Genomic DNA, 23,469 nt, shown 5'->3' with positions numbered 1-23,469 from the left:
CCTCTCAATGAAGGACTGACATGATCTCTTAATAGTGAGGACAACCCCTCTTGAAGACGAAGAAAGCAACGATTCTGACCCTTCCTTCTCACTTTAGAGGAAATCAAATACTGTAGTATCATCAATTTTCGTGGGGGACCAATTTTTGTGGTTTTCATTAATACCCCAAACCACAAATTTAAATCCCTTACAAAAAAGCCACATAGGATGATGCCCCTCCCCCCGTTTTCTTACAGTGTTTCATTCCAAGAGATTAACACAGCTACTAGCATTTGATAAATCAAGGTCAATAATATAATCTGGTAATTATATATTAGCTTTACATGTGTTTTATTTTTTATTTTAACATTTTAAATCAAGAATTAAAAATCATTATATACTGTATATTCGATAAGGTATCCAATAGCTGTAATTTTACACTCACTGCCTTAAATCGATACGTGAGGTAAGTAAGAATAGAGAGAAAACAGAAAAAGCATAAAAATTCAAACAATAATAATACTGAAAATATGAAAGAAAAAATACTACAAAATAACAGTATATGAAAATTAAATTTATTACTTATTCAAATTGATCCTTCATTCGAGTACAACTGTTGTTGAAACATTTAAATCCTTCTGAAAGCACAATTCATTTTATCCATGCATTTTTAATCCAAAAGAACAACAATCCTGTAAAATACTGTAACTATTTCTTGAAACATTCTTAATGAAACACTATGTATATACACTAATTACAGCAGAGAATTAAAGCTCATACTTCACAGATTTTTGGACAAAGCCACTATATCAACATCGTGTCAATCAAGATTCATGGTACTCACAAATGCGCCTCTGGTAAATAATCCCCAAATTGCTGAATTAAACAAGTCCAGCTTTCTCAAAACCACTGATAATTAGGTCTGATCATTCACTCATTGTCGCAAGATCTGCAATTATCCATTCAGCGTGAATTGGTTTGATTAATGAGGTTGGAAGGTTTACTAATACTGTACACTGGTCATCACCAGTAACATCTTCTTTTTTCATAATGGCGTCCATGACCTGTTTAGCATACCACTCGTGGAAGTGTGACTTTAATTCTTCCTTGTACTTTTTATTTAATGTCAAGTCTAGTGGTTGAAGTTGGTCTGTAAAGGAGGCAGGCATAAACAAAGGAGTGATTCCACTGTCTTTCCATTTAGTTAGTATCTTCACACTTTGGTGGGTTCTAAACAAATCAAATATTGCCACTGCTTGCTGATTGCATTGTGCAAGGGGCAGCCGATCACGTGTTTTGTTTACATATGGAATGATGATATTATCCCTTTAACATAAAGATTCTTCGTAACTCCAGTGCAAATCTGTTGGAGTCACATCACAGTGGTCAGGAAAAAATACACCCTTAGGCAGGCATCTGTCAGTCTTCCCTGCATAAATGACTTGTGGGGGCAGGAGAGTTCCGGATTTTGTTACTGCGAGTAAAATCGTAATCTGCCTCTTGTCATAAAGTGCAGAAACTGATGCTTGCTTAGATCCACGGGCTTCCATCATCCAGTTGCCAGCTGGCACCAGTTGGCAACCAGTCTGATCCCAATTTATTATAAGACAGTCTGGAATATTGTGCTGTTTCACTAGTGTTAACCTTTTTCAAGAACATTTTCTTAATGTCTTCAAAATCATGGGGCAGCTGTTTTATGCTTGTTGTTCCTTTCTGCTTAACAAATTACATACAGCAAAGTAGTGACCTCACCCAATACTTGGTGATGCTGATGTGTCCACTGTAATGTGCCAGCTGGCTGCAAGCACGCTTGGTGATCACTGCCTCTGCCCCAGCCATCACAATCCTAAAATTGATCACTCCTCCATTAATACTTTCTTGATCCAGTCTTGTATCTCAGCATCAAGCATGCTTCCTAGCATCGAAGAATTGCCCCTGGGTGATTTGGGTAAATAAGAAAGACCTTGCCCAAGTTGCTTTTTTAACTTTATGTATTGGTCCCGCATACTCCGTACAGTGGTCTCACTGACTGTACAACTCAGATCGCTACTGAATTTGCGGGCTGCCTTGGCAACACCATTATCGATGGAGTATCTGGCTATCTTTGCCCAGATTTCCTCGTTATAACTGTTATACTCTCCTCACTTTCTTTTCTGGGACAGTGACCAAAGCAGGGGTTCTACTGTGTCATTAGCTATCTGGTAAGCAAACACCTGTGACATGTTTACAGCTTATGACCGGTTAGGAATTCCACTGTGTTGCTGCCATGAATGTCAAAATATATAATGGTGCAACTTGATGGACAGTGGTTTAAGTAAGAGATCATTCATATGTACTTTAATAACCAATTGGCCTAGTGTTGTTGGCTGCGTCGGCTTCCTTTGATGTTGAGCACTCAAACAAAAATATGGCGAAAGTGATTAATCTTGACAGGTGTTTAATTTGTGCTCATACTGATGGAAGTATTATTTTAGTGTTGTTGGCTGCATCGGCTTCGACTGATGTTATTCACTTGGTCAAAAATACAGTGTAAGTACTGAACTTGCCAGGTCTTTGATTTGTGCTCATACCAGTGGGAGTATTGTTTTAAGCATTAAAGTGACTGTTGTTTGCATCGGCATAGATTTTTTTTCTTTTGTATTCTTTATTTTGGGTATTTGTTAAACCATGAGATTAAATATCTACTAATATGCAAACTTTGAAAGGCAAAACCAGGAATTTAAGTACCCACGAAAATGCCTTGTTTTACAAAACCAAGAAAATAGAGCCCAATGAAAATAAATGATATTGCAAAAAACAAACCAACCCATAAAGCCCTCGATGAACAAAAGAGCCTATCCTGATCATCCTCAGTACAGATAAAACTTAAACTGGGAATCTCAATATGCACTACAGCTAATGAAGGTAGCCGATTCTTAGCTGAAAACCCAGACTGGCAAAGAAAGGGAACCAAACCATAGTTACTGATAAACTGTAAACACTGATAAGGCATAAAGTTTGCCTCAATGATACTAACAAGAGCAGAAAACAGTCTAAGGGGAGGTTCCTTATGGAAGAGTCACCTGAAGGTTAATATATGATTTTAACAACATTAAAAGAACACACTGAAGACTCCATCTAAGCATCAATGAGAGTTATGAATCTCTGAAGTGGATCATCAGAAATATGAGGATCTGACCCAGTGGTGGAACCCAAGAAAACTAAAGAGTGTTAAAAAAGGGCTGCACTTTAGCCCCTAATGGACAGTCAGTACAATCTCTTTTCTCAAAAATGGAGAAAAGAAAGTCAACAACTACATTTAAAAGGATCAACACATTTCCTACAGCACCAATTACAGAAGATTCTCAATTCTGCACCACCAAACCCTGGAAACGGAAGCCTAATAGATAAAGTGTTTGAGATGAGCTGGAGAAAATGGCAGATTCTTGTAGAGGAGAGATGCCCTGTGTTATGACAGCAGATCCCTCCTCTGTGGTATTCTCCTGGGATCATCTGCCAACAGGTCAAGTAGGCTGCTGAACCAAGGCCATTGGGCTCTTGTCTATATGTATGTCTGTGGTCTACCAGAAAAAGCTGAAATGGGGAAATCCTGTCTTACTGGTTTACTTGCTGAACTACTTTTGGAAAGGCAAATACAGACATCCCACTTTTGACTGCATTCATCCAATATCCAGACATTCTGGTTCAGTACTTGGGATATATAGAGGGAACTTGTTGTTCAGTATTATACAAGCAAGTCTACTAATGGTCTCCTCAACAGTTGGAAAAATGACTCTGTAATTGGTGCAGTGGCTACCAACAAGTACAGAGACGATTCCGTGAGGATCACATGGCCCTGTGGGGACAGACTATTCTCCAAGATATTTCTTTTGCCCATGATATGGTGGATGCAGTAAGTGAGTGGTCTCCTCAAAGGATGCCCACTGAAGGAGATTCCAGACTTCCAAGCAAAGTGAATGAGCACCTGTAATTCCCTGATGATGGAAGTACGCTACATACATGTGTTATCCGAGGTACACAACCCTGTAGGCCTAGGAACACTGCCTGCATTTCCAACTTGTTTATATGAGTATGATACATATATGTGTTATCTGAGGTACACACCCCTGTATGCCAAGGAACACTGCCTGCATTTCCAACTTGTTTATGATACATATATGTGTTATCTGAGGTATACACCCCTGTACAACTAGGAACACTCCCTGCATTTCCAACTTGTTTATATGGGTATGATACATATATGTGTTATCTGAGGTACACACCCCTGTATGCCAAGGAACACTGCCTGCATTTCCAACTTGTTTATGATACATATATGTGTTATCTGAGGTATACACCCCTGTACAACTAGGAACACTGCCTGCATTTCCAACTTGTTTATATGGGTATGATACATATATATGTTACCTGAGGAATACATCCCTGTATGCCTAGAAACATTGCCTGCATTTCCAACTTGTTTATATGGGTATGATACATATATGTGTTATCTGAGGTACACACCCCTGTAGGCCTAGGAACATTGCCTGCATTTCCAAGTTTTTTATATGGGTATGATAATATGTGTATGAATTTGAACTCCAGAGGGATTGGAGCGGATCCTTGTGTAGTCAAGACAGTGAAGGTGTCACCAAAAAGATATTGGCTGGTGAGGCAATCATGTCTAGGGCCCCTAGGTTTTAACTGGGAAGTTAGTGCAACCCCCCAGTCAATATCCCCACTTGCAATGTAGCAGAGTCTAGTAAGGTCTTTAAGAGGTCAGTCCAGAGAATGAACTTGATAGCTAGTGGCAGAGACCAAATAAAACTTCAGAAACCCTAACAGGATAGGCAATACTTATTCTAGCACCAGAATTACAATGGGGATTACAATTTACTGCAACTTCACTTGCTAAGCAAGGCGCAAAAACGGTTCCAAATTAACAAAAGGAACATAGAAAATAGAGCAAAGACTGAGGAGATAAACACTCAAACAACCAACAAAGGTATATGATTAGCCTAAAAGATATTTAAAGACAACAACAAAGGTAAAAACTGTTATAGTTAACTGACATGTGTGTACTATGTACATAGTCCAAGCAAGAAAGATAAACAAATATTCATTATGTTGGCTATGACTGAGGAGTCTGATCACAGGGACACATGACAATGATTTACAAAATCAACAAGCCCAACTCCTGGGCCAAGATCAAATCAGTTTGGGCAAGCTCATGTTTCCAAGTAACTTTTGTCCACTCACAAGTCCAGAAAGTTGAGTTGGCATTTGTTAGTGTTCCATTACTAATTGAAGCAGGTTTTGACAAATAAGGAATAGATATTACTCTTCTAACTTACCAGTTAAATTTTAATCACAATATCTGTACACATTTGGGATTATTGGACATTCAGGTCCCTAACTTGACCTTGGTCAGTTTGCTAGCTGGAAAAGGATAAAAATTGTTTTGATGCATGTTGCCTTCTTTAGGTGAGTAAGGCATTAATTGTTAATAATATAACTTGTGAGATTTTATTGACAAGTGCGTTTGGAAATAAAAGGCCCTCATACCTAACGATTAACCACCCTGATTTCATTCAAAGCTTAATCAATGAACAGAAAATGTAACATTCACATGTAGTGTTTATGATCTGATATTAAACTGCACACAATGTATGAAAAGGGTACCAACTGTTTAATAATCATTTTTATAAAATAAAAAAATAAAAAAAACTTTTCACTGGCAACTGTGACTTTGACCTTCAAACATTTGACCTCAAAATCCCAAAAGATATTTTATACTCAATAGTAAACATACCTGAAATGTCTGATTTCATTCATGGCTAGGCACTGGCCTCGAAACACTGCACGCTGTGACCTTGATCTGTTTTCTCTTTGACCTTTACTCTCAAGATGATATTCCACTTTACAAAAACTGCATTCAGAAGTTAATGCCAGATATCAAATCTAAACAATGGAAATTATGCATTATGCATGCCAAGTGTGGTCTTTTATGATATTCATCATAGGCCAAACAATAAAAATATTTTCTGTCATCTGTATTGCATTTTTATTTAGATCTAAAGAAGAAATAGAATGTAAGATTGCCAGAACTGTGAATTAAAATATTTTTGGGCAACTAGTTTTTGTGCTTTTGAGAAAAATTTAGCTTTTGTTAGTCCTGCATTTTGTGGATAATCCTCTTATGTAGTACTTCAGTTTGTGGGTCCTTCTGTTATGTAATATTCCAGTTTGTGGATCTTCCTCTTATGTATTACTCCATTTGTGGATCTTCCTCTTGTGTAGTACTCCATTTTGTGGATCCACTTCTTATGTAATACTCCATTTTGTGGATCTTCCTCTATGTAGTACTCCATTTTGTGGGTCTTCCTCTTATGTAGTATTCCATTTTGTGGATCCTCCTCTTATATAGTACTCCATTTTGTGGATCCTCTTATGTAGTATTCCATTTTGTGGATCCTTCTCTTATGTAGTACTCCAGTTTGTGGATCCTTCTCTTAGGTAGTACTCCAGTTTGTGGATCTTCATCTTATGTAATACTCCAGTTTGTGGATCTTTCTCTTATGTAGTACACCATTTTGTGGATCTCTCTCTTATACCCAAGATGGCCTTATTTACTTGAACATATGTTTCACTGTTAGATATTTACTTAAAACTGTCAATAGGGACAATCACAAAACATATCACAAGGTACCTCATAAATACATTTGAATTTACAGAGATTCCAACTGCAAACAATGTAGACCCTTAGCTGCTATTGTATAATGTGGATGCAGATCAGTCTGACTTCCAATTAGTGCATATGTATGGGAGTTTCATCACCCATGCATGATTGGTAGTGTTCTCCATGTTCTCTGCTATTTTCCACTGCACATACCACCTCATTCTAATGCTTGAGACATTGAGAAAATGTTGTACAAGTCAAAAGCATGTTGTTTTAGAGCTTGTTGTATGATCAAATTAAAAAGGTTTAATCAAACTTACCTTCCATTCCTGAGATTTGAGTACAGGCAGAATGTGATGATGGATAACTTCATCTGGTGAGATCTGCTTGACCCCTAATCTGAGTAGAAGTTTGTGTACCTGGGAATTTATTTCATCATCTGATGTTTTCACCAGAGCGTCATGGATGCTGTGCAGATCTTGTTGCAGAATCTGCTGATAATCTGAAGAAAAAAAAATAATTTCAAGCTTGCAAATAATAAATATTTTCACTATTTCACAAGATATTTCTTTTGTATTTGGTATTGAATTGAAAACTCAAAATAAATCAGTATTTAAGTGGTTTCCTCATCTACAAGGATTGTAAAAATTGCTAACATTTTCACTATTTCCAAATCTTGATTTTTAGCCTGTCCATTTGAAGACCAAGGCACACTGTATTGTTCTCTTAAATTAAATTTTCACTTTCTTCTGAAGAAATTTAACATTCTATAAATTAAATTTTGTGTACATCTTCCAAATATAAAATACTGATGCAAATACTTAAAAACTATTAGAGCTAAAGACTGTATACCATTCTGGGCCTTTCCTTCCTGTTGGATACCAATGACTGGGAAGAAAACGGTCCTCTCAGTAAGGGCAACAAAGCTTCCATCACTGAGTGGGATAATCTTCATGTCTTGCAGAAGCTTGACGTAATCCTCATTGTACTGAAACTCATCCATGCTGCGATAGATGCAGGCAAGCCAGTAGGAAATATTCAAAATGTCCTCATCTCCTGAAAAATGTATAGCTTTGAAATGTTCTTTATGTACTTCACGAAAACTTTGGTATCAATGTTTGGAGAGATAAGACCATTTTGTAACTTTTACATCCTGTACAGCATTGCTTTACCACCATGGTTTCAGGTCAGAATAAAATTGTTCATTATAAAGAGCTCTGTATATGCAAATGTTGGGTCCCAAAGATAAGTTCTGTTATAGACGTAAAGTCATAACAGCAAAGTTTGCTACAGAAGAAACAATCACGTTACATCTATAGGCTGTTAAGTGGTCTTTAGCTTAATCCAAAGTGAACTCCCACACAATTTACTTGTGATCCTATCCAATAATCGTATGTATGTATGTATGTATGTATGTATGTATGTGTATCTGTGTGTGTGTGTGTGTGTTTGTGTGTGTGTATGTATGTATGTATGTATGTATGTATGTATGTATGTATGTTTGTATGTATCCATCTCTATCTTACATCTATATATTTTATAACATTTCCATCTGTGTTTAGTTACCTATCTAACAAACTATGTCTCGTTGCTAAATCATTATTCTGGAACTATTTTAGATGTAAGAGCAAGATCTCTCTTGTTCAGACTTAATTACAGGGCATATGTCATAGTGGGCAAACTTGAGTAGCTATTGGATACATCTGTAAATCATATGTAGTGAATAGGTTATGACAGAGAGGGTGAGGATATCTGGCAGCTTGAACGTTATAGATCCCAGATACTGACAGACTGTCAGGGTGGCAAAATTGTGTCTGCTTTGCACCACTGCAGCCTCTTGGGTTTGTTCACCACTTCAGAGATGTGCTAAAGTAGGCATTCAATCATCTAAGGTTCACAAACTCCTCCATATTCTTCGGTTTCCTGCAATGACTGAATTCATTCCACAGTTCAGAGATTTGCAAAGGCAGACAGTCAATCATCCAAGGGTAAAGGTCTCCTCTATGTTCTCTGGTTTCCTGCAGTGTTATGACTTACTCATTGTGAAAAAATGTGCATCTGTATTGTTCGAATTTATGGTGCAATCAACATAACACAAAAACTTTGCTTGATCATTAAATATTATGTGTGCTTTATAAAGGCCATACTGATGAAATTAACTGCACTTACCACAGACGCCCTCTATGTTTTGTATCATGGTTTTCCCAATTTGAATCAGATGCTCTGTTGTCAGCATCTCAATGCCCAGACACTGTGTCAAGGTTGGATTCAATATGGCTGCCACATCACTATGGAGGTAGTACAGGCTGAGATGTTTCTGAAGTAGTTCATGGGTGATCACTTTGTGTACCAGTGAATCTCTCACTCTCACAGTCTGTGATGGAATCTTCCACATAATAATTCCTGAGAAAAATGTAATGGATAGTCTAAATTAACTCTGTTGAATCAGATGCTCTCATGCTGCTGGACTAACTGAGTAAAACTGGTAGAAAAAAGTGGAAATGTTTTCTCATGACTGAATCAAAATATTGACTTGAAGATGCAACAGTGAAAATAGGTTTTATCTTTTGAAATAAACACATCAAATGAATCATTTTTTCTTAGTCTGAAAATTATAACCAGCTTTCTGATGCATAGCTCCAACTTGTAATCTTTGTCCTCATAGAAGAATTATGCAACCCTTGGTTATAATGTATTCCTCCATATCTTTGAAAATACATGCTTTAAGCTTTCAAAGAGGTCTGTGTGTGTGTTGGATTTTTAATGTAGCTTTAACGATTTTTCTGTCATATCCCTACAATGTCCACAGTGTGGCAGTTTATAGTGATGTCAATCACTGGGACATCATGTCGCAGACATGTAGCATCTGTCCCACCCAGTCACATTATCCTGAACCAGGCCAATCAGTCCTAACACTAGCCTCTTAATGCAGAGTGCCCAGCAAGGCAGCTGTATGTACCATTTTTATAAGTCTTTGGTATAACTTGACTGGGATTCAAACCTGCGACCTCCCGCATATGAGGCAGTAGCTCTAACCACTAGACTGCTGGAGTGATCTTTTCAAAGGATGAAAGACATGCAGGAAAAGTGAATTCCGTTTATTATAAACTATAAACCAAGTTCCATTCCTTTTTGCATTAAAGTAGGAAATATAATATTTTCCCATACTGAATGTATATAAGACCATATTGTTAATGAAGTTGGGCATATACTATCCATGTGACATAGGACTTTTATTTACACAAAATATGGCATCCAGAGACAGTGATTGCAGAGTAATGAAACTCATGATATTTTACATTTAGAATCGTATTTTAGATTTAGAAAACATTTTGAAAGGGATACCAATGTTTGCGGTCACTTGTCAATTCATGTAGTACAAAATCAAGACAGTGACTGTAAGTTGTGTAACCACCTGGCCCCCTGGGTATCAATTTTTGAAGAAAAGAAAATAAAATCACAATTTTTTTTAAATATTGCCACTTGAAGGGGCAGACACACAAATGAAACAGGGACACCTCAATCCCCTATAAAAACAAAGAAATGCAAGTATTTCTACTGCCTTGAAACTTTACCAATTATGTAAAATAAAAACACTGTTTATGTCACTGCTACAATGTGACGTCACAAAATAATTAGCATCACTGGTTTCATCTATTAAATATTTCTCATGGGTATTATAAATTCATTTATGTGAAGATGAAAATATGAATAACTCTGCTTATGTCCTCTTAGGTTTGAAGTATTGTTACAAATTTTACATGAGTTCAAACTATTTAGTTTTTGGTAGAGATTTGTTGTGATTTACTAATATATACCATTCTCATGTCACATGTGTAAAGGTAAAGCTTGGTAAATATTTAGTTTCAGATTGTTTACAATCTTCTGCAAATGATGACACATCCGCATTGGGTATGTTCTAACTTTCCCACACCACCAACTCATTTGGAGGCCAATGTTTACTGTTATACGTCTGACATGATTTTAGTGTTGGTTCACACATTTGTAATTAAAAGTATAATAATATAATTAGCATTCAATATTTGTCTTGAATCACAAATATTTTAATGACATATAATATTGATTGTGTCTTAAACACCTGTTAGCAAAATGAACTATTTTTGAAGAATATTACATGGTGCAGTGCAACAGTTGTTGTTTGTGGTTGTTTGGTTTAATGCCATTTTTTCACAAGATAGGTTATACATGATGGCCAGTATAAATGGAGGAGGAAGAAAAAACCCAGGAAAACCCCAGAAAGAACCACCGACCCATGAGAACCTACTGGCAAGCTTTCTCACGTAGGCACACTGGCTGAGACCGAGACTCGAACCCACACTGACATGAGGTGAGATGGCAGTGATCCATAATGGTGAGCACTTTAGACCACTCTGCCACTCGGGGCCCCTGTAGTGCAACAGAATGTTATAAATAGGGGTGTTGTGCACGCCATTCAGTTTTCCCTCAACTGACATCAGGTTTGTAAGCAAATGCAATATATACTATATCAGCCTCCAAAAGTCGTAGGGAATGTTATCATTCTCAAAATAGAAATTAATTTAAGTACAGTAAAACCTGTTATGAGAGACCACTTCTTCTGCCAAAAAATACAATAGTCTCTCAAGACAGGTGGTCTCTTCCAAAGTCCAGTTTCAGAGCAATTTAAAGAAAATTAACCACAATCACTGTACATATTCTATTCTTTGTTAAAAGTTCTTGCTAAAATATTGGATGCATTTATATAGCAATAAAGATATAATTAAACATGAATTCACATTTACATTTAAAGATCACATACAAATGTAATAGCATATGAAATTGTTTCTAATTTACTACTTCTCCTTTATAACATCCTAAACTTGTTTTACCGATGTTTAAACCACTACTTTGCAAGTGGTCTGCCCTTTTTCACTTCTTTCAGTTACAATAATTATTTTCTCGACCTTTAAAATTTGTGTTATTTTAACTGGAGGTCCTTCCATTGTTATTAAGGTACTAGGTGTTAACATTATTACTGCTCACTTGTAAAATCAACTGAAAAGACGGTTTCGACTAGGCTTTGGGAAACTGAAAAATCTTTACATCTTTATTGCATTTCTAGCAATATTACTGTAAAAAGAAACAGTTATCTCATCCAGAAACAGAATCATTTACTCAGAGAAAAAGTCAATGGCTTAATTCAAAGAAGACACACAGGGATTAATTCTATAAACAAAGTGTGCAACTGGGTCGCCCCAACTTGAATAGAAGACGGCTTGGTAGCTGGGATGTAATCATTGTAACACTGGTAGAAGAAAAAAAACAGAATAAAAAACAACATCACAAGCCTTTAACGCTATCTATCGAATCCTGCAAATGATTCTCACTTGCTAGTGTAATAGACAAAGACTGTATTCACCTCCAGGCAATATGAATTAATTAATCGTGACATGTACATTAGCCTGGTTTATGGACTTTAACATCTCTCACAAAATACAAATCGGCAGCCAGAATCCTTCTCCTTCTTGTTCTTTTCATGTGTTTGATCAGAACAATCTTTACTATTCAAGTGATCGTTGTTACAAATAATTCCATAAAAGTCAATGGTGTCTGTCTGTTCTCACAATATGGTCATTCATACAGCTGGATAATGGATCCTACTTGTAGCTATAATAAGCTAGGGAACCAGACTACATGTATTCTACAAGTACTTTAGTCTGTTTACAATCAAACATAAAACACTACAAGCACACCTACAAAGTTTCAGATACCAGTAGCCAGCCTCTTTAAAAAAAAAAAAAAATATATATATATATATATATATATATATATATATATATATATATATATATATTTATATATATATAATGTATAAGCAGTAATTAGATTAAATAAAGGTCAATGGAATTTATCCCCGTTTTTGCAATGCGGTCATTCACAGCAGTGTCAAATGCATATTCTGCCAATACATCATGATCATTGATCACGTTCAGCTGGTGGATGCTCATGACAGAGCATTTATATAATAAAATTGTTCCATGCATTATGATTATGGTCAGAAATGACAGGTGATCACTCATAACAGTTTTTACTGTAATCATATTTGAAAAAATATACATTAATTTTTGTAACATAAATATTTAGTAAATTTTGGTACTAATTTTGGTACTAAAGAAAATCAAAGCCAAAAATATTACAGCATATAGTACTTGTAAATAGGGATAGTGGGCCTCCATAAAACATATGCGATTTCAGTACACTTGTATGACTTTATGTTTTTATTGTAACAGAATAGGTCATCTGTTTCACATGATAATTATAATAATTTGGATTTGTTTGCTATTGGAATTTTATGTTAATTCTTTGTGATCAATATTACTTAATACAAGCTGAGACTGGTGGTTATTATGACATGCAAAGAAACAGAGGGAACATAACAAGTGAACATGTAAATTCTGTTATATTAATTTATTTTTTAATGCCAAATGTATCATGTTAAGACTTCCTGATCTTGTTGACAACTTAGAATGTTTTAGAAAGGAAGCTGACATTCATCTTGGTTCTGTTATTGTGTTGTAACATTTTATATTAATGTTATTTACTTTAAAATGATTCATTCTTACCGTGACATCTGAAGTGGAATCAGTTTTACTGCTCAGTCCAGATTTTAATTTGGGAAAATTTATTTATTAACATTATTCACTGGAATTACAAAGTGCTCATTAATAATTCTTGGACTAAATCATTAGTTTGGAGTTGTTGTGAATTCATTCAAGAACATGATGGATGTACAAAATACATGCAGTCGAAAATGAAAACTTTATTATTTTGTGTTAATACAAAATCAATTTTATGATATAAAAGTTCATGAGAACAAGATTCAACCTAAAAAAAGTAGATCAATTCAATGCTACTCCACAGATAAGAACTCATCTCACTTTTTTAAAACTACTAATCTTCAGGTTCTATATCCTAGCAACCACTGACAATCTGAATAATGTTATCATATAAATTTTTCAAAGCCAGTTCATAATATCAGCAATAAAAAGATGGTGTAATTTAACATTCCTGAATCTGCTTCTTACCTTGACTATTTGGCTCAGTAGGAACACATGGTTTTCCTTTCAGCTTCTTCAAGATCTCAATGGCCACTGGTCTGAAGAAATCCAGAATTTCATCCTCCATTGGAACAAACTGCAGGAACACTGACAAGGCTTCGATCTGGCTGAAGTCTGGATGGGTCTAAAGTGAGAGAGAAAGACAAACAAGTGAACAAGGGCTCCAGCAGACAATGTCACAGTGCTATGTTGTATGACTCTCAGTACCTTATTTAAAGAGTCTCAGTGTTCTTGATGCCTATGCTGTATCTATAAAAATACTGTACATCTTAAAATGTGCCATCAAACTCATGACATAATGTTTCAACAAAGACAATTTCAACACATTCTGTAAGTGTAATGCACTTTCTGATAATGAACATAAAAATTTGTAGCAGTAAAATCTCAGATGCCACTGTGGCATCATTACTCTCTTGTGACGCTGAAAATTATCCTCCCTATGACACAGGGCCACTAAAAATTATTTTCCCTTCAAACCTCATGCCACTGAGAATTAGGCTGCCAATGATAGTATTGCTGAGATAGTATCCCTATGATCTCGTGTCACTGAGAATTAGGCTCCCTGTGATGTGTCCCTATGAATTACAGCTTCAGTGAACATAGTGCCAATGAGAATTAAAGTCTGTTGGTTGGTAACTGTATTATAACCCTTTGTTATATCACTTTTAATACACTGTGCCACTAAGAATTGTTGTCTCCCTATTACACAATACCACTGAGAATTACAATCTTTCTGTATATCACTGAAATTTACTGTTTTAAGCTATTTTAAAAACAATTTTCTATGCGACATTACAATGGGAATAACTGTCATATGTTTGAGAATCTGAGGATGTTTAGGCGTTTTCATTGTCACAGACATCCATGTTACAATGTCTGCTTTTATGTTGCCAGTAAACTCAGTTTACTATTGTAAAACCAAACATTAACATGCTTAAAACTTCAACATCAGACTGCTATCCTACAAATATAGAGTATATTACACAGCTCCAATATTTTAAAATGGGGCCTGACTAAGTTTGGACATGATACTAGTATTCATGCCATAACCTTATTTAGAGTATTAAAACTTTAATATGTAACATAATACTTTTTTCTACATATCCTTATTTACATACTAACTAGAAATATTTTTAAAACATAATTCATTCATGACTGACAGTGACATAGGTCAGTTGATTTTATAGACATCTATATATTTAAATAATGGCTTGGGTCAATATTTCAAACATTCTTAAAGTACCTATGGAAGGTAGGTTACAGTGACCTGGCTCTGGTGAATGACTTTTTGTTCCCAGGTGAACCCACTGTAACTTTATTAGGTCAAGATACTGGAAATGAGCCTAGAATAGAGATGTATGACATCTGAAATAAATTCTGGAAAGTATGTCACAACAAAATTAGGTATCTGCAACACCTTAATTCTAAGATGTACCCAATTGTGAGTTGGGTCATGGTTGGTGAAATGAAATAAAATTACAGCTGCTCTAAAAAAAAGTGAATCAATGGATGCACAGATGCAAAGATGCCTGGAAAAAATGCTACAAGAATGTCTGCTTCTTCTCCAAACACAGGTAGGCAAATATCTGCAACTGTCATGATTCATCAACATATCCAAGTACATGTGCATAGATGAGGAATTTAGGGAGTCAAAGCAGGTAATATTTACTTTGAAAACTTCCAATGAGTCAAGGAAAAGATTGTGAATCTCACTCCTGAGCCATTGATTCCAGGGACTGTCTCTGTCCACATCTTCTCGACTGGATGGCACGTCAAAGTCACCTAAATAAAAATGATAAAGCTGCATTGTCTTAAGACAGACACTAATTCATATAAAATTAGAAAGGTAGAATTGTAGGCCTGACAGTAAATTAATCTAAAATTTGGTATGCCTGCAAAAAGAAATGGAAAGAGAGGGAGAGAAATGGGCTGAGAGAGACAGAAAGTGAGGCTGAGACAGATACATGGGACAGACAAGAAAATGGATGAAAGCAGTAGGTAAAAATATAAATTCCATTACTCACTGAAATTTAGCAATGTGAAAGAAAAATACGCAAGCATGTACAGACTATGAAACCTTGTTCATGCACTCATGAAACCATATATGTGCAAATAAAAAAAAACAAATAAATGAAGAGGAACATTTTTGAATAAATGTATGATCCATCATGCTACATTCTTCCAACACAATGTAACTCTCAACACAATGTAACTCATAATGGACAAATATAAATTTGCTGTTGTTGCTGCTATTGTGGTGTTTAATGCCATCTTTCAGCACATGAATGGCTATGCATGGCGGCCAGTAATAATGGTAGAGGAAGAGCCTGGGAAAATCCCATGTAGAATCACCGACCTACGAGAAGCTACTGGCAAGCTTTCTCACATACCCACATTGGCCGAATCCTACACTCGAACCAACATAGTCGGAGGTGAGATGGCAGTGATCTGTAACGGAAAGCACTTCAGACCACTCGTCCACTCGGGGCCCCAAAATAAATTTGAGTTGTATTTATAAATATGTATGTACTGCAAACCAAAAATGTCGAAATGTTTTCAACATTTTGAAATCTTGTTGCAATGGTGTGAAAATTTGATCAGGTAATTTACACAGGAATACAAAGATGTATAATAAGTTTCATTTGTCTACCTCAAGTGCTTATTGCACAAAATAAATGATAAAGGTAAAATCCTTAAAACATGTAGTCAAATTTTTTACATAAACTGCATTCCCTCAAAAAATCCAAGACTTAATGAAGAAACTATATGATGATATACACTTTTGAGAAAGGGTTGGAGTTTTTGAGAGAATGCAGTTTTTATTTTAAAAAATCACTTCAAAATACTTCTGTCTTACATGGTGGAAGTCAACATGCTTGAACAAGAATGTTTCACTGTCAGTGGACACTGATATATGCATTCTCATCAAGGTTCATCCTCCAGGAGGTATGTATGAGCCAGATATGTGGTCCAGCATGCAAATGGCACATCATATCTGTGAATAGTTCTATATAAGGAGGGAAACAGGTGGCCACAAATCAGCTTACACCGCAATATCTGCCCATTTATTACCCTGAAAGCCATTGTAACTATGCAGCCAAAACAGTAGAGAATATATTTTTGAAACTATGAGCAAATCATTTTGCTATAAGATCGGTGATATAACAAGGGGTTATCAAATTTCAGATATTGCAAGATTTAAGTGTGGAAAGGGGATCCTAAACATATTGTACATCTGAAACACCTATAAACTGTGCTATGTCCTAACAATGGATTTCAAAAATGTAAAAACAAAATTCCTATACTGGTCATTGGTATAGCCATACTACTGCCATTATATAAGTGACACAGTTACTGTACATAAGCAAATAAGTCAGACCAACTGCATTCAGTAACAGATCGAGATCTGCCAGGTACAATATGGCAACAGCTCTTGGTCTACATAGTTTGCATGGACTAATCAGTAGATCAAACAACACAGACCCTGATCAGAGGGCTCATTTGTTGGCCTGGGCAGTTACCAAACTCATGACCACTGGATCACAGGTCTGACTCTAAACTGAGTTAATGTGGTTCACTTGGCAGAGCTGGTTCTATGCTGTTAGATTTGATATGTAGACAGATGTATACAATATATCTTACCTAATTTTTTAAATGAGACAGAATGCAAGCATTAATTTATGTGGTCGTTTATTTTATCTTTTATTGTTTACTATTGACAATGATTATTTTTCAAATAAGCTGCATGAATGCAAGAAAATCCTATTTTATAAATTTACCTTGTATGATAAACCTAAATCCATAACTTCGAAGAGGAAGGAAAGCAAACACAGGTTGCTTTGGTGGAAGGACCTAAAAAGGAAAAGGTTTTATTCAACAAAACACACTGGATGAAAATAATTAAAAATCTGAGTTGACCTTTGTCTGTACAATGTACAAATATTTTATTTGTATATACAGAATAAAAGAAAAGGAAAGGAACTAATCCTTATGCATTCTTAAACTATGGGAAAAGTTTGGGTAAAATTGTAACTACTGATAAATTGGTCTCAAACCTGTATAAAGAACTTGTGGAAAACAAATGATAAAAACTGGTGAACAGCAAACTGATAGGAATCCTTGTTAAAAAGAATCTTGAGGATTCAAACAGCCATCATTTAAATGCAAATCATTTGAGTGATGCCAGCACTGGGCAAGTGATTTGAGTGATGCCATAAACTGGGGCAGTCATCACACAAATGACTTGCCCAATGCTGGTATCACTCAAATGATTTGCCCAATGCTGGCATTACTTAAATGACTGCTCACTGCTGGAATCATGCAAATGACTTCCCCAATGCTGGCATTACTCCAATGACTTGCCCAATGCTGGCATCTCTTCCCTAATAATTAGGTCTTACAGCACTCTGAGTTTCTGGATTTCCAGTATATTTATAAGTGCCAGCTTTATGTGGTTGAAGGGATACATAGCTATAACAAACCCAGCAATAAATTCTTCATGTTACAGGCGCCAGCTTTAGGTGGTTAAAAGGATGCCTAGCTACAGCAAATCTAATGATAAATGCTTCTAGGAGCAAGTAAAAGAACCTAAGTGCAGTAAACAAACTTTAAATGCAGAAATTTATAATGGAGACCAACAAATAATTGCATGTAGTACTAACATATCCTGAAGTTCTCTGGTTCTTGGGAAGCAGCGGAAAAGCAACAGCAATTTCAGTTGACTCCACTTCTGCACCAGACTTGACCTGCATTACAATGATTAGAAAAATTAGAACTCCATCATAGAACATGAATGCCCAACCAACACCTTTTTTTGTACAACCATAGAGTTAAACGTGCATGAGAAACTGACCTAAATGTACAACTTAACCTAATTCACTAAGGCAATGACATATAGGTTGCAAGAGTATCTAATATTGGCAGGCTGAATTTGTACTCACCAAAACGCATTTACATAAGAAGCTGCATTCCTCTAAGGCCAATAGTCTGAAAAAATGACCTAAACACAAAACTTAACTGAAATCACTGAGGTGTAAAATGTAGATCACAGTCACCTAATTTTGGTAGGATGGCATTGTACTTACCAAGATACACATAAGCAAGATTGCATGTCTGTGACTATTAAGCTTTCAGAAACTGTCCCAAACACAAATCTTAACATCGAACATAAAATATAGTTCACAGAGACGCAAGTCTGGTAAGATGGCATCATACTTATCAAGTCACATCTGAATACCAAGTTGCATGACTTCAGAAACTGACCTCATTATAAATATACTCATCAAATTTCAGTACTATATACACAACCGTATCCAAGGAACTGAGCTAAAACATAATGTAACCTACATCTGCCAATGGTGAGTAGCAACCTCCAAAATAAATACATCTAATGAATTTCATGACTCTACATATGACAGTTTTTGATAAACTGAGCTAAATGGAAAAACTTCATGTAATAAATGGAGCATGAAAAGTATGCTATTGTGACCTACTTTTGCCCATGGCAGAGTAGGATCATCCAAAATAAACAAATGCTTTGAGATATATGGCTCTACATACAAAGGTGTCAGAGAAGCTGAGCTAAAAGCAAAAGCTTAACATAATTATCTGACTGTAAATAACAGGTCACTATAACCTACTTTTGCATACAGTGGGTTGTCCTTGACCAATGAGTCACCCTCTATAAATAAAGCAGTAGTAGTAGTAGTAGTAGTAGTACTCTCCAAGATAGATATACTCATCAAGTTCACACGTAAATACAATAGTGTTAGAGATAATAAACTAAGTGCAAAAATTTAACATGCTTAAAAACTAAACAAACTGATGAAGCATGAAAAGGTGGTCACTGTAATCTAGTTTTCTCCATGGTGAGTAGTATCCTCCAAGATAAATATACTCATCTAATTTTCTCCATGGTGAGTATTATCCTCCAAGATAAATATACTCATCAAGTTTTGTGCCTGAGCATACAGCAATATCCTAGAAATTGAGCTAAATGCAAAAGCTGAATGTTGACACCTATAACAACATCAACACTGTAAGAAAAGTTATCCCTGAGTCTTGCCTATGCTTCAAAGGTGAAACCAAACAATAACAAATTCACAGTGTAGAAATACCATCCCATGCAAATAAAACAAATTTAGCAGACTGGGAATATTATTTTGTAATACATTTTGTGATAAACTGGTTATGATATTTTTGTAATAGCAGTCAGCAAAACAGCACAGGCATTAAAGGCTTTAAAATCTTTAAAAAAATATAGATATCCAAAATGTCAATCTACACTTGATAAGTTTACCATTCCCCAAACACTGCAATGTGGCAACTAATTAAACTGTTGAGTTTGTTTTAAAACTAAAAATTCATTTTTATTCTCTCAAGATTTTTTGTTCCTTTGAAGCATGGAATGACACTAAATATGAGACTTTACTAGCATTAGCTAGTAGAAATAACCTAAACACAAACCCTAACATAGCGAAAATGAGCTCATAGAGAAGTTAGTGTCCAACTTTTCAAGGAAAGTAATTATCCACATGGAACATCTAAATACCAACTTATGTGACTCTACGAGTACTTATGTCTGAGAAAATGACAAATATAAACCTTACCTTAAGTGCTGACACCAGATGAACAGAACAATGGACAAATAGAAAGATGGGTATCATCAATCCACAGAAAAGCTGTGCAATTTAACTGTAACTGTGTTCATATTAAGTGGATTTGACTGCATCTTGCTCAACAATATGATGCAGTCTCATCAAATCTTGTCTGAACAGGTGTACCTACCACATCATCATCGAACACCACCACTTTTAGCCATTTATTGTTCCTCAAAACACAATATAGGCTAAAGAAAACATAAAAAAGTTTGGCAAATATGCAATGCATAATTTTATCAATGACAAGATGACAAGGCTGAATTGGACAATAATTAGGATTATTTTTAATGTTTCAAACAATTTCAAATGCATATTCCTAATAAATGTGACTGAAATACACAAAAATGTTAACTCTGGAGTTTTAACAAGAATCTTTTTGTACATTCTAAAGTCAGCAGATTTTTAGTCTTGTTTCCTTTGGTTGTTCAGAATAAACTTGAGGATGGCTACAATTTTGTCACTTACACTGGAAGAAATGTGTAACCTTTACCCTGTTTTTAAAATCATAAGAACTAAAATTATTATCAACTTTTCCTATTCAAATATTCATTGTGTATTTAAGATACAATACTGTAATGTATTTAAGATACAATGTGAATATTCATCAATGTTAAAAGCTATCAAAATCCTTTAATTTTATGTCTACTTTGGCAATTTATCCCACCCTGGGCCATGTCACATTGAAACACTGTAAGCTTAGGCATCTATATATAATTATATGTAAATTTTATATTAGGGGACCTTGCAGAATTTTACTGTGGACTATGACTAAAAAGGTAATCAATGTGGATATTATTTTCCCTGTTAATCTTCAGGTTCAGTACAACTATAAACATTCCTTTAGCACTGAACTAGGGCAATAACTCAAGAATAATTGTTCAGTGAAATATGTGGATTATTTAAAAACAATAGGATGTGACTTATTACAATGAAACTCAAAATCATCTGTGGCTAATTTAATTCAATAAAAATAAGATACATTGATCGATACATAATGGCAATGTTGACTTTGATCTGACCTCAGTTCTGTAACATGATCCTTACCAACTTGCCATAATACATTTCTTTTCAAAAGCAACAGAATGACAATAAATAAAAATGGTTGTGAATAACGCTACTATCCAGATTTTTTACACTATTCCCTTGTGACTGAGTTTCAATTTCCAGTGATTTTAAATTGGTAGGTTTGAAGTTATTCCCTTGTTGACAAATTTTATATTACACAGTTTAAATTTCACTTCCTTTTATTTTTTACACAAAATATTGGTAAACAAATGAATATCTGAATACCAATTTTGAATCTGAATATTCAGCAAACAGTATTTTGATTTGACTGTTCACTTCTAGTCTTTAATGGCACTCATTTCTGCCTGTTTACCTTGTTGCATTTTTGGTGACTGCCTCTGAAGCCATGCCATCACTGTTTGCAGAATTTCTCTTTATTTTCATTATTGTTTCCATTTCAAGCTTTGCTGATGATTGTTACCAGTAGTGTCCAAAGTGAGGACACCATTTTCTTTCTTTGTATTTAGTATTTGCGACACACATTCATTAATAAAAGTAATGTGAACTTGATCCAATTGCAACATCACTGCTGCTTGAGTGCTTATATCCAGTATTGCCTTCACTAACTGATGTTTTTAATAGTTCTCTCTCATCCAGGGAATTCCCATCATTTTTCAAAACTGCCATTGTAAAGCCTCTGCTGAAGAAACCAACACTCAGCCATAATGATTAAAAGAACTACCACCCAGTTTCTAATCTTCCATACAGAATCTGAGCAGCAGCCATTAGCAGCATTTGAACCTGTCTCTATGGATTTAGTACGTACAGTTGTGATGAAGAGTGCACCAAAGTCATGTGAACTTGATCCAATTCTAACATCACTGTTGCTTGAGTATTGCCTTCACTAACTGATGTTATTAATACCTCTCTCTCACCCGGGGAATTCCCATCATTTTTCAAAACTGCCATTGTAAAGTCTCTGCTGAAGAAACCAACACTAGACCATAACGATTTAAAGAACTACCGCCCAGTTTCTAATCTCCTATTCATATCAAAAATCTTAGAAAAGGTTGTTCTATCCAAGCTTGTATCTCATCTCAATTCAAATAGTCTTTTTAGCAATGTACAATCTGCATATCGCCATTGCTACAGTACTGAAACTACTCTTCTAAAAGTAGTTAATGACATTCTCTCTGCTTTGGATAATGGAAAGATTACAGTCCTCACACTCCTTGATTTGTCTGCAGCGTCTGACACAACAGACCATGATATATTACTTCACCATTTCCTTCACATATCTGGCATTCACGATACAGCCTTACTGCGGTTCAAGTCCTACTTGGTCAAAAGGACAAAACTGTCTGCAAATGGAATCTACTCCAGCCCAGTTGATCTATGTTGTGGTGTTCCACAGGGTCTGTTCTTGGACCTGTTCTCTTCATTCTATACACTCAGCCACTCTCAAATGTCATAGATCATCATCCAGTGTCTCACTAACTGTACGATGATGACACCCAAATATACAAATCTAGCCACCCAACTGAGATGCATCAGCTAGATTCGCAAATATCTTTCAGTTGATGCCACTAAAACACTTGTGTGTTCATTAGTACTTTCAAGAATGGACTATTTTAACTCAATTTTGTCTGGTTCATCTCAATGTCTACTCCAGAAACTTCAAAAAGTTCAAAACACAGCTGCTCGGATCATCCTTAAGAGTGCCATCATCAGGGAATACCCCCCCTGCTCTGTACCTACACAGGCTATCCATTTGATCCCAAATCAAACACAAAATGTATTCTCTTTGCTACATCTCACTGATGGACTCCAGTCCAACATACCTATCTGACCTCACCCATGTATACACACCAGCAAGATACTTATGCTCCTCTTCTGAGAATCGTATACTCATTATTCCCACTATGGAAACTAAGTCATATGGACAATGTTCTTTTGCATACAAGGGCCCAGCAACGTGGAATGAATTGCCCATTGAACTTAGACATAAAGACACTGATCCCATTCCAGAGTGCTCTTAAAACTCACCTATTTCGACTGCAAGAATAAACTT

The 23,469-nt window shown here is 35.6% G+C and overlaps 1 protein-coding gene across 1 annotated transcript in view; it reads right to left on the bottom strand.

The window, feature by feature from the left end:
- Positions 1-23,469, bottom strand: part of LOC149780851 (uncharacterized) — a 172,607-nt gene that overhangs the window by 39,475 nt on the left and 109,663 nt on the right. Inside the window, exons 18-24 of the mRNA XM_089937935.1 lie at positions 18,396-18,479; positions 17,514-17,586; positions 15,404-15,516; positions 13,702-13,858; positions 8,807-9,040; positions 7,490-7,693; positions 6,958-7,139 (exon numbers count right to left, since the gene is read on the bottom strand). Of these exons, the coding sequence (XP_089794061.1) occupies positions 6,958-7,139; positions 7,490-7,693; positions 8,807-9,040; positions 13,702-13,858; positions 15,404-15,516; positions 17,514-17,586; positions 18,396-18,479 (1,047 nt within the window). The remainder of the gene's footprint in view (positions 1-6,957; positions 7,140-7,489; positions 7,694-8,806; positions 9,041-13,701; positions 13,859-15,403; positions 15,517-17,513; positions 17,587-18,395; positions 18,480-23,469) is intronic.

This window comes from Sinohyriopsis cumingii, chromosome 16 (assembly GCF_028554795.1).
Source record: "Sinohyriopsis cumingii isolate HCF-2022 chromosome 16, ASM2855479v2, whole genome shotgun sequence".
Taxonomy (NCBI): Eukaryota; Metazoa; Mollusca; class Bivalvia; order Unionida; family Unionidae; genus Sinohyriopsis; species Sinohyriopsis cumingii.
This window is presented reverse-complemented; position numbering and strand designations above follow the sequence as displayed.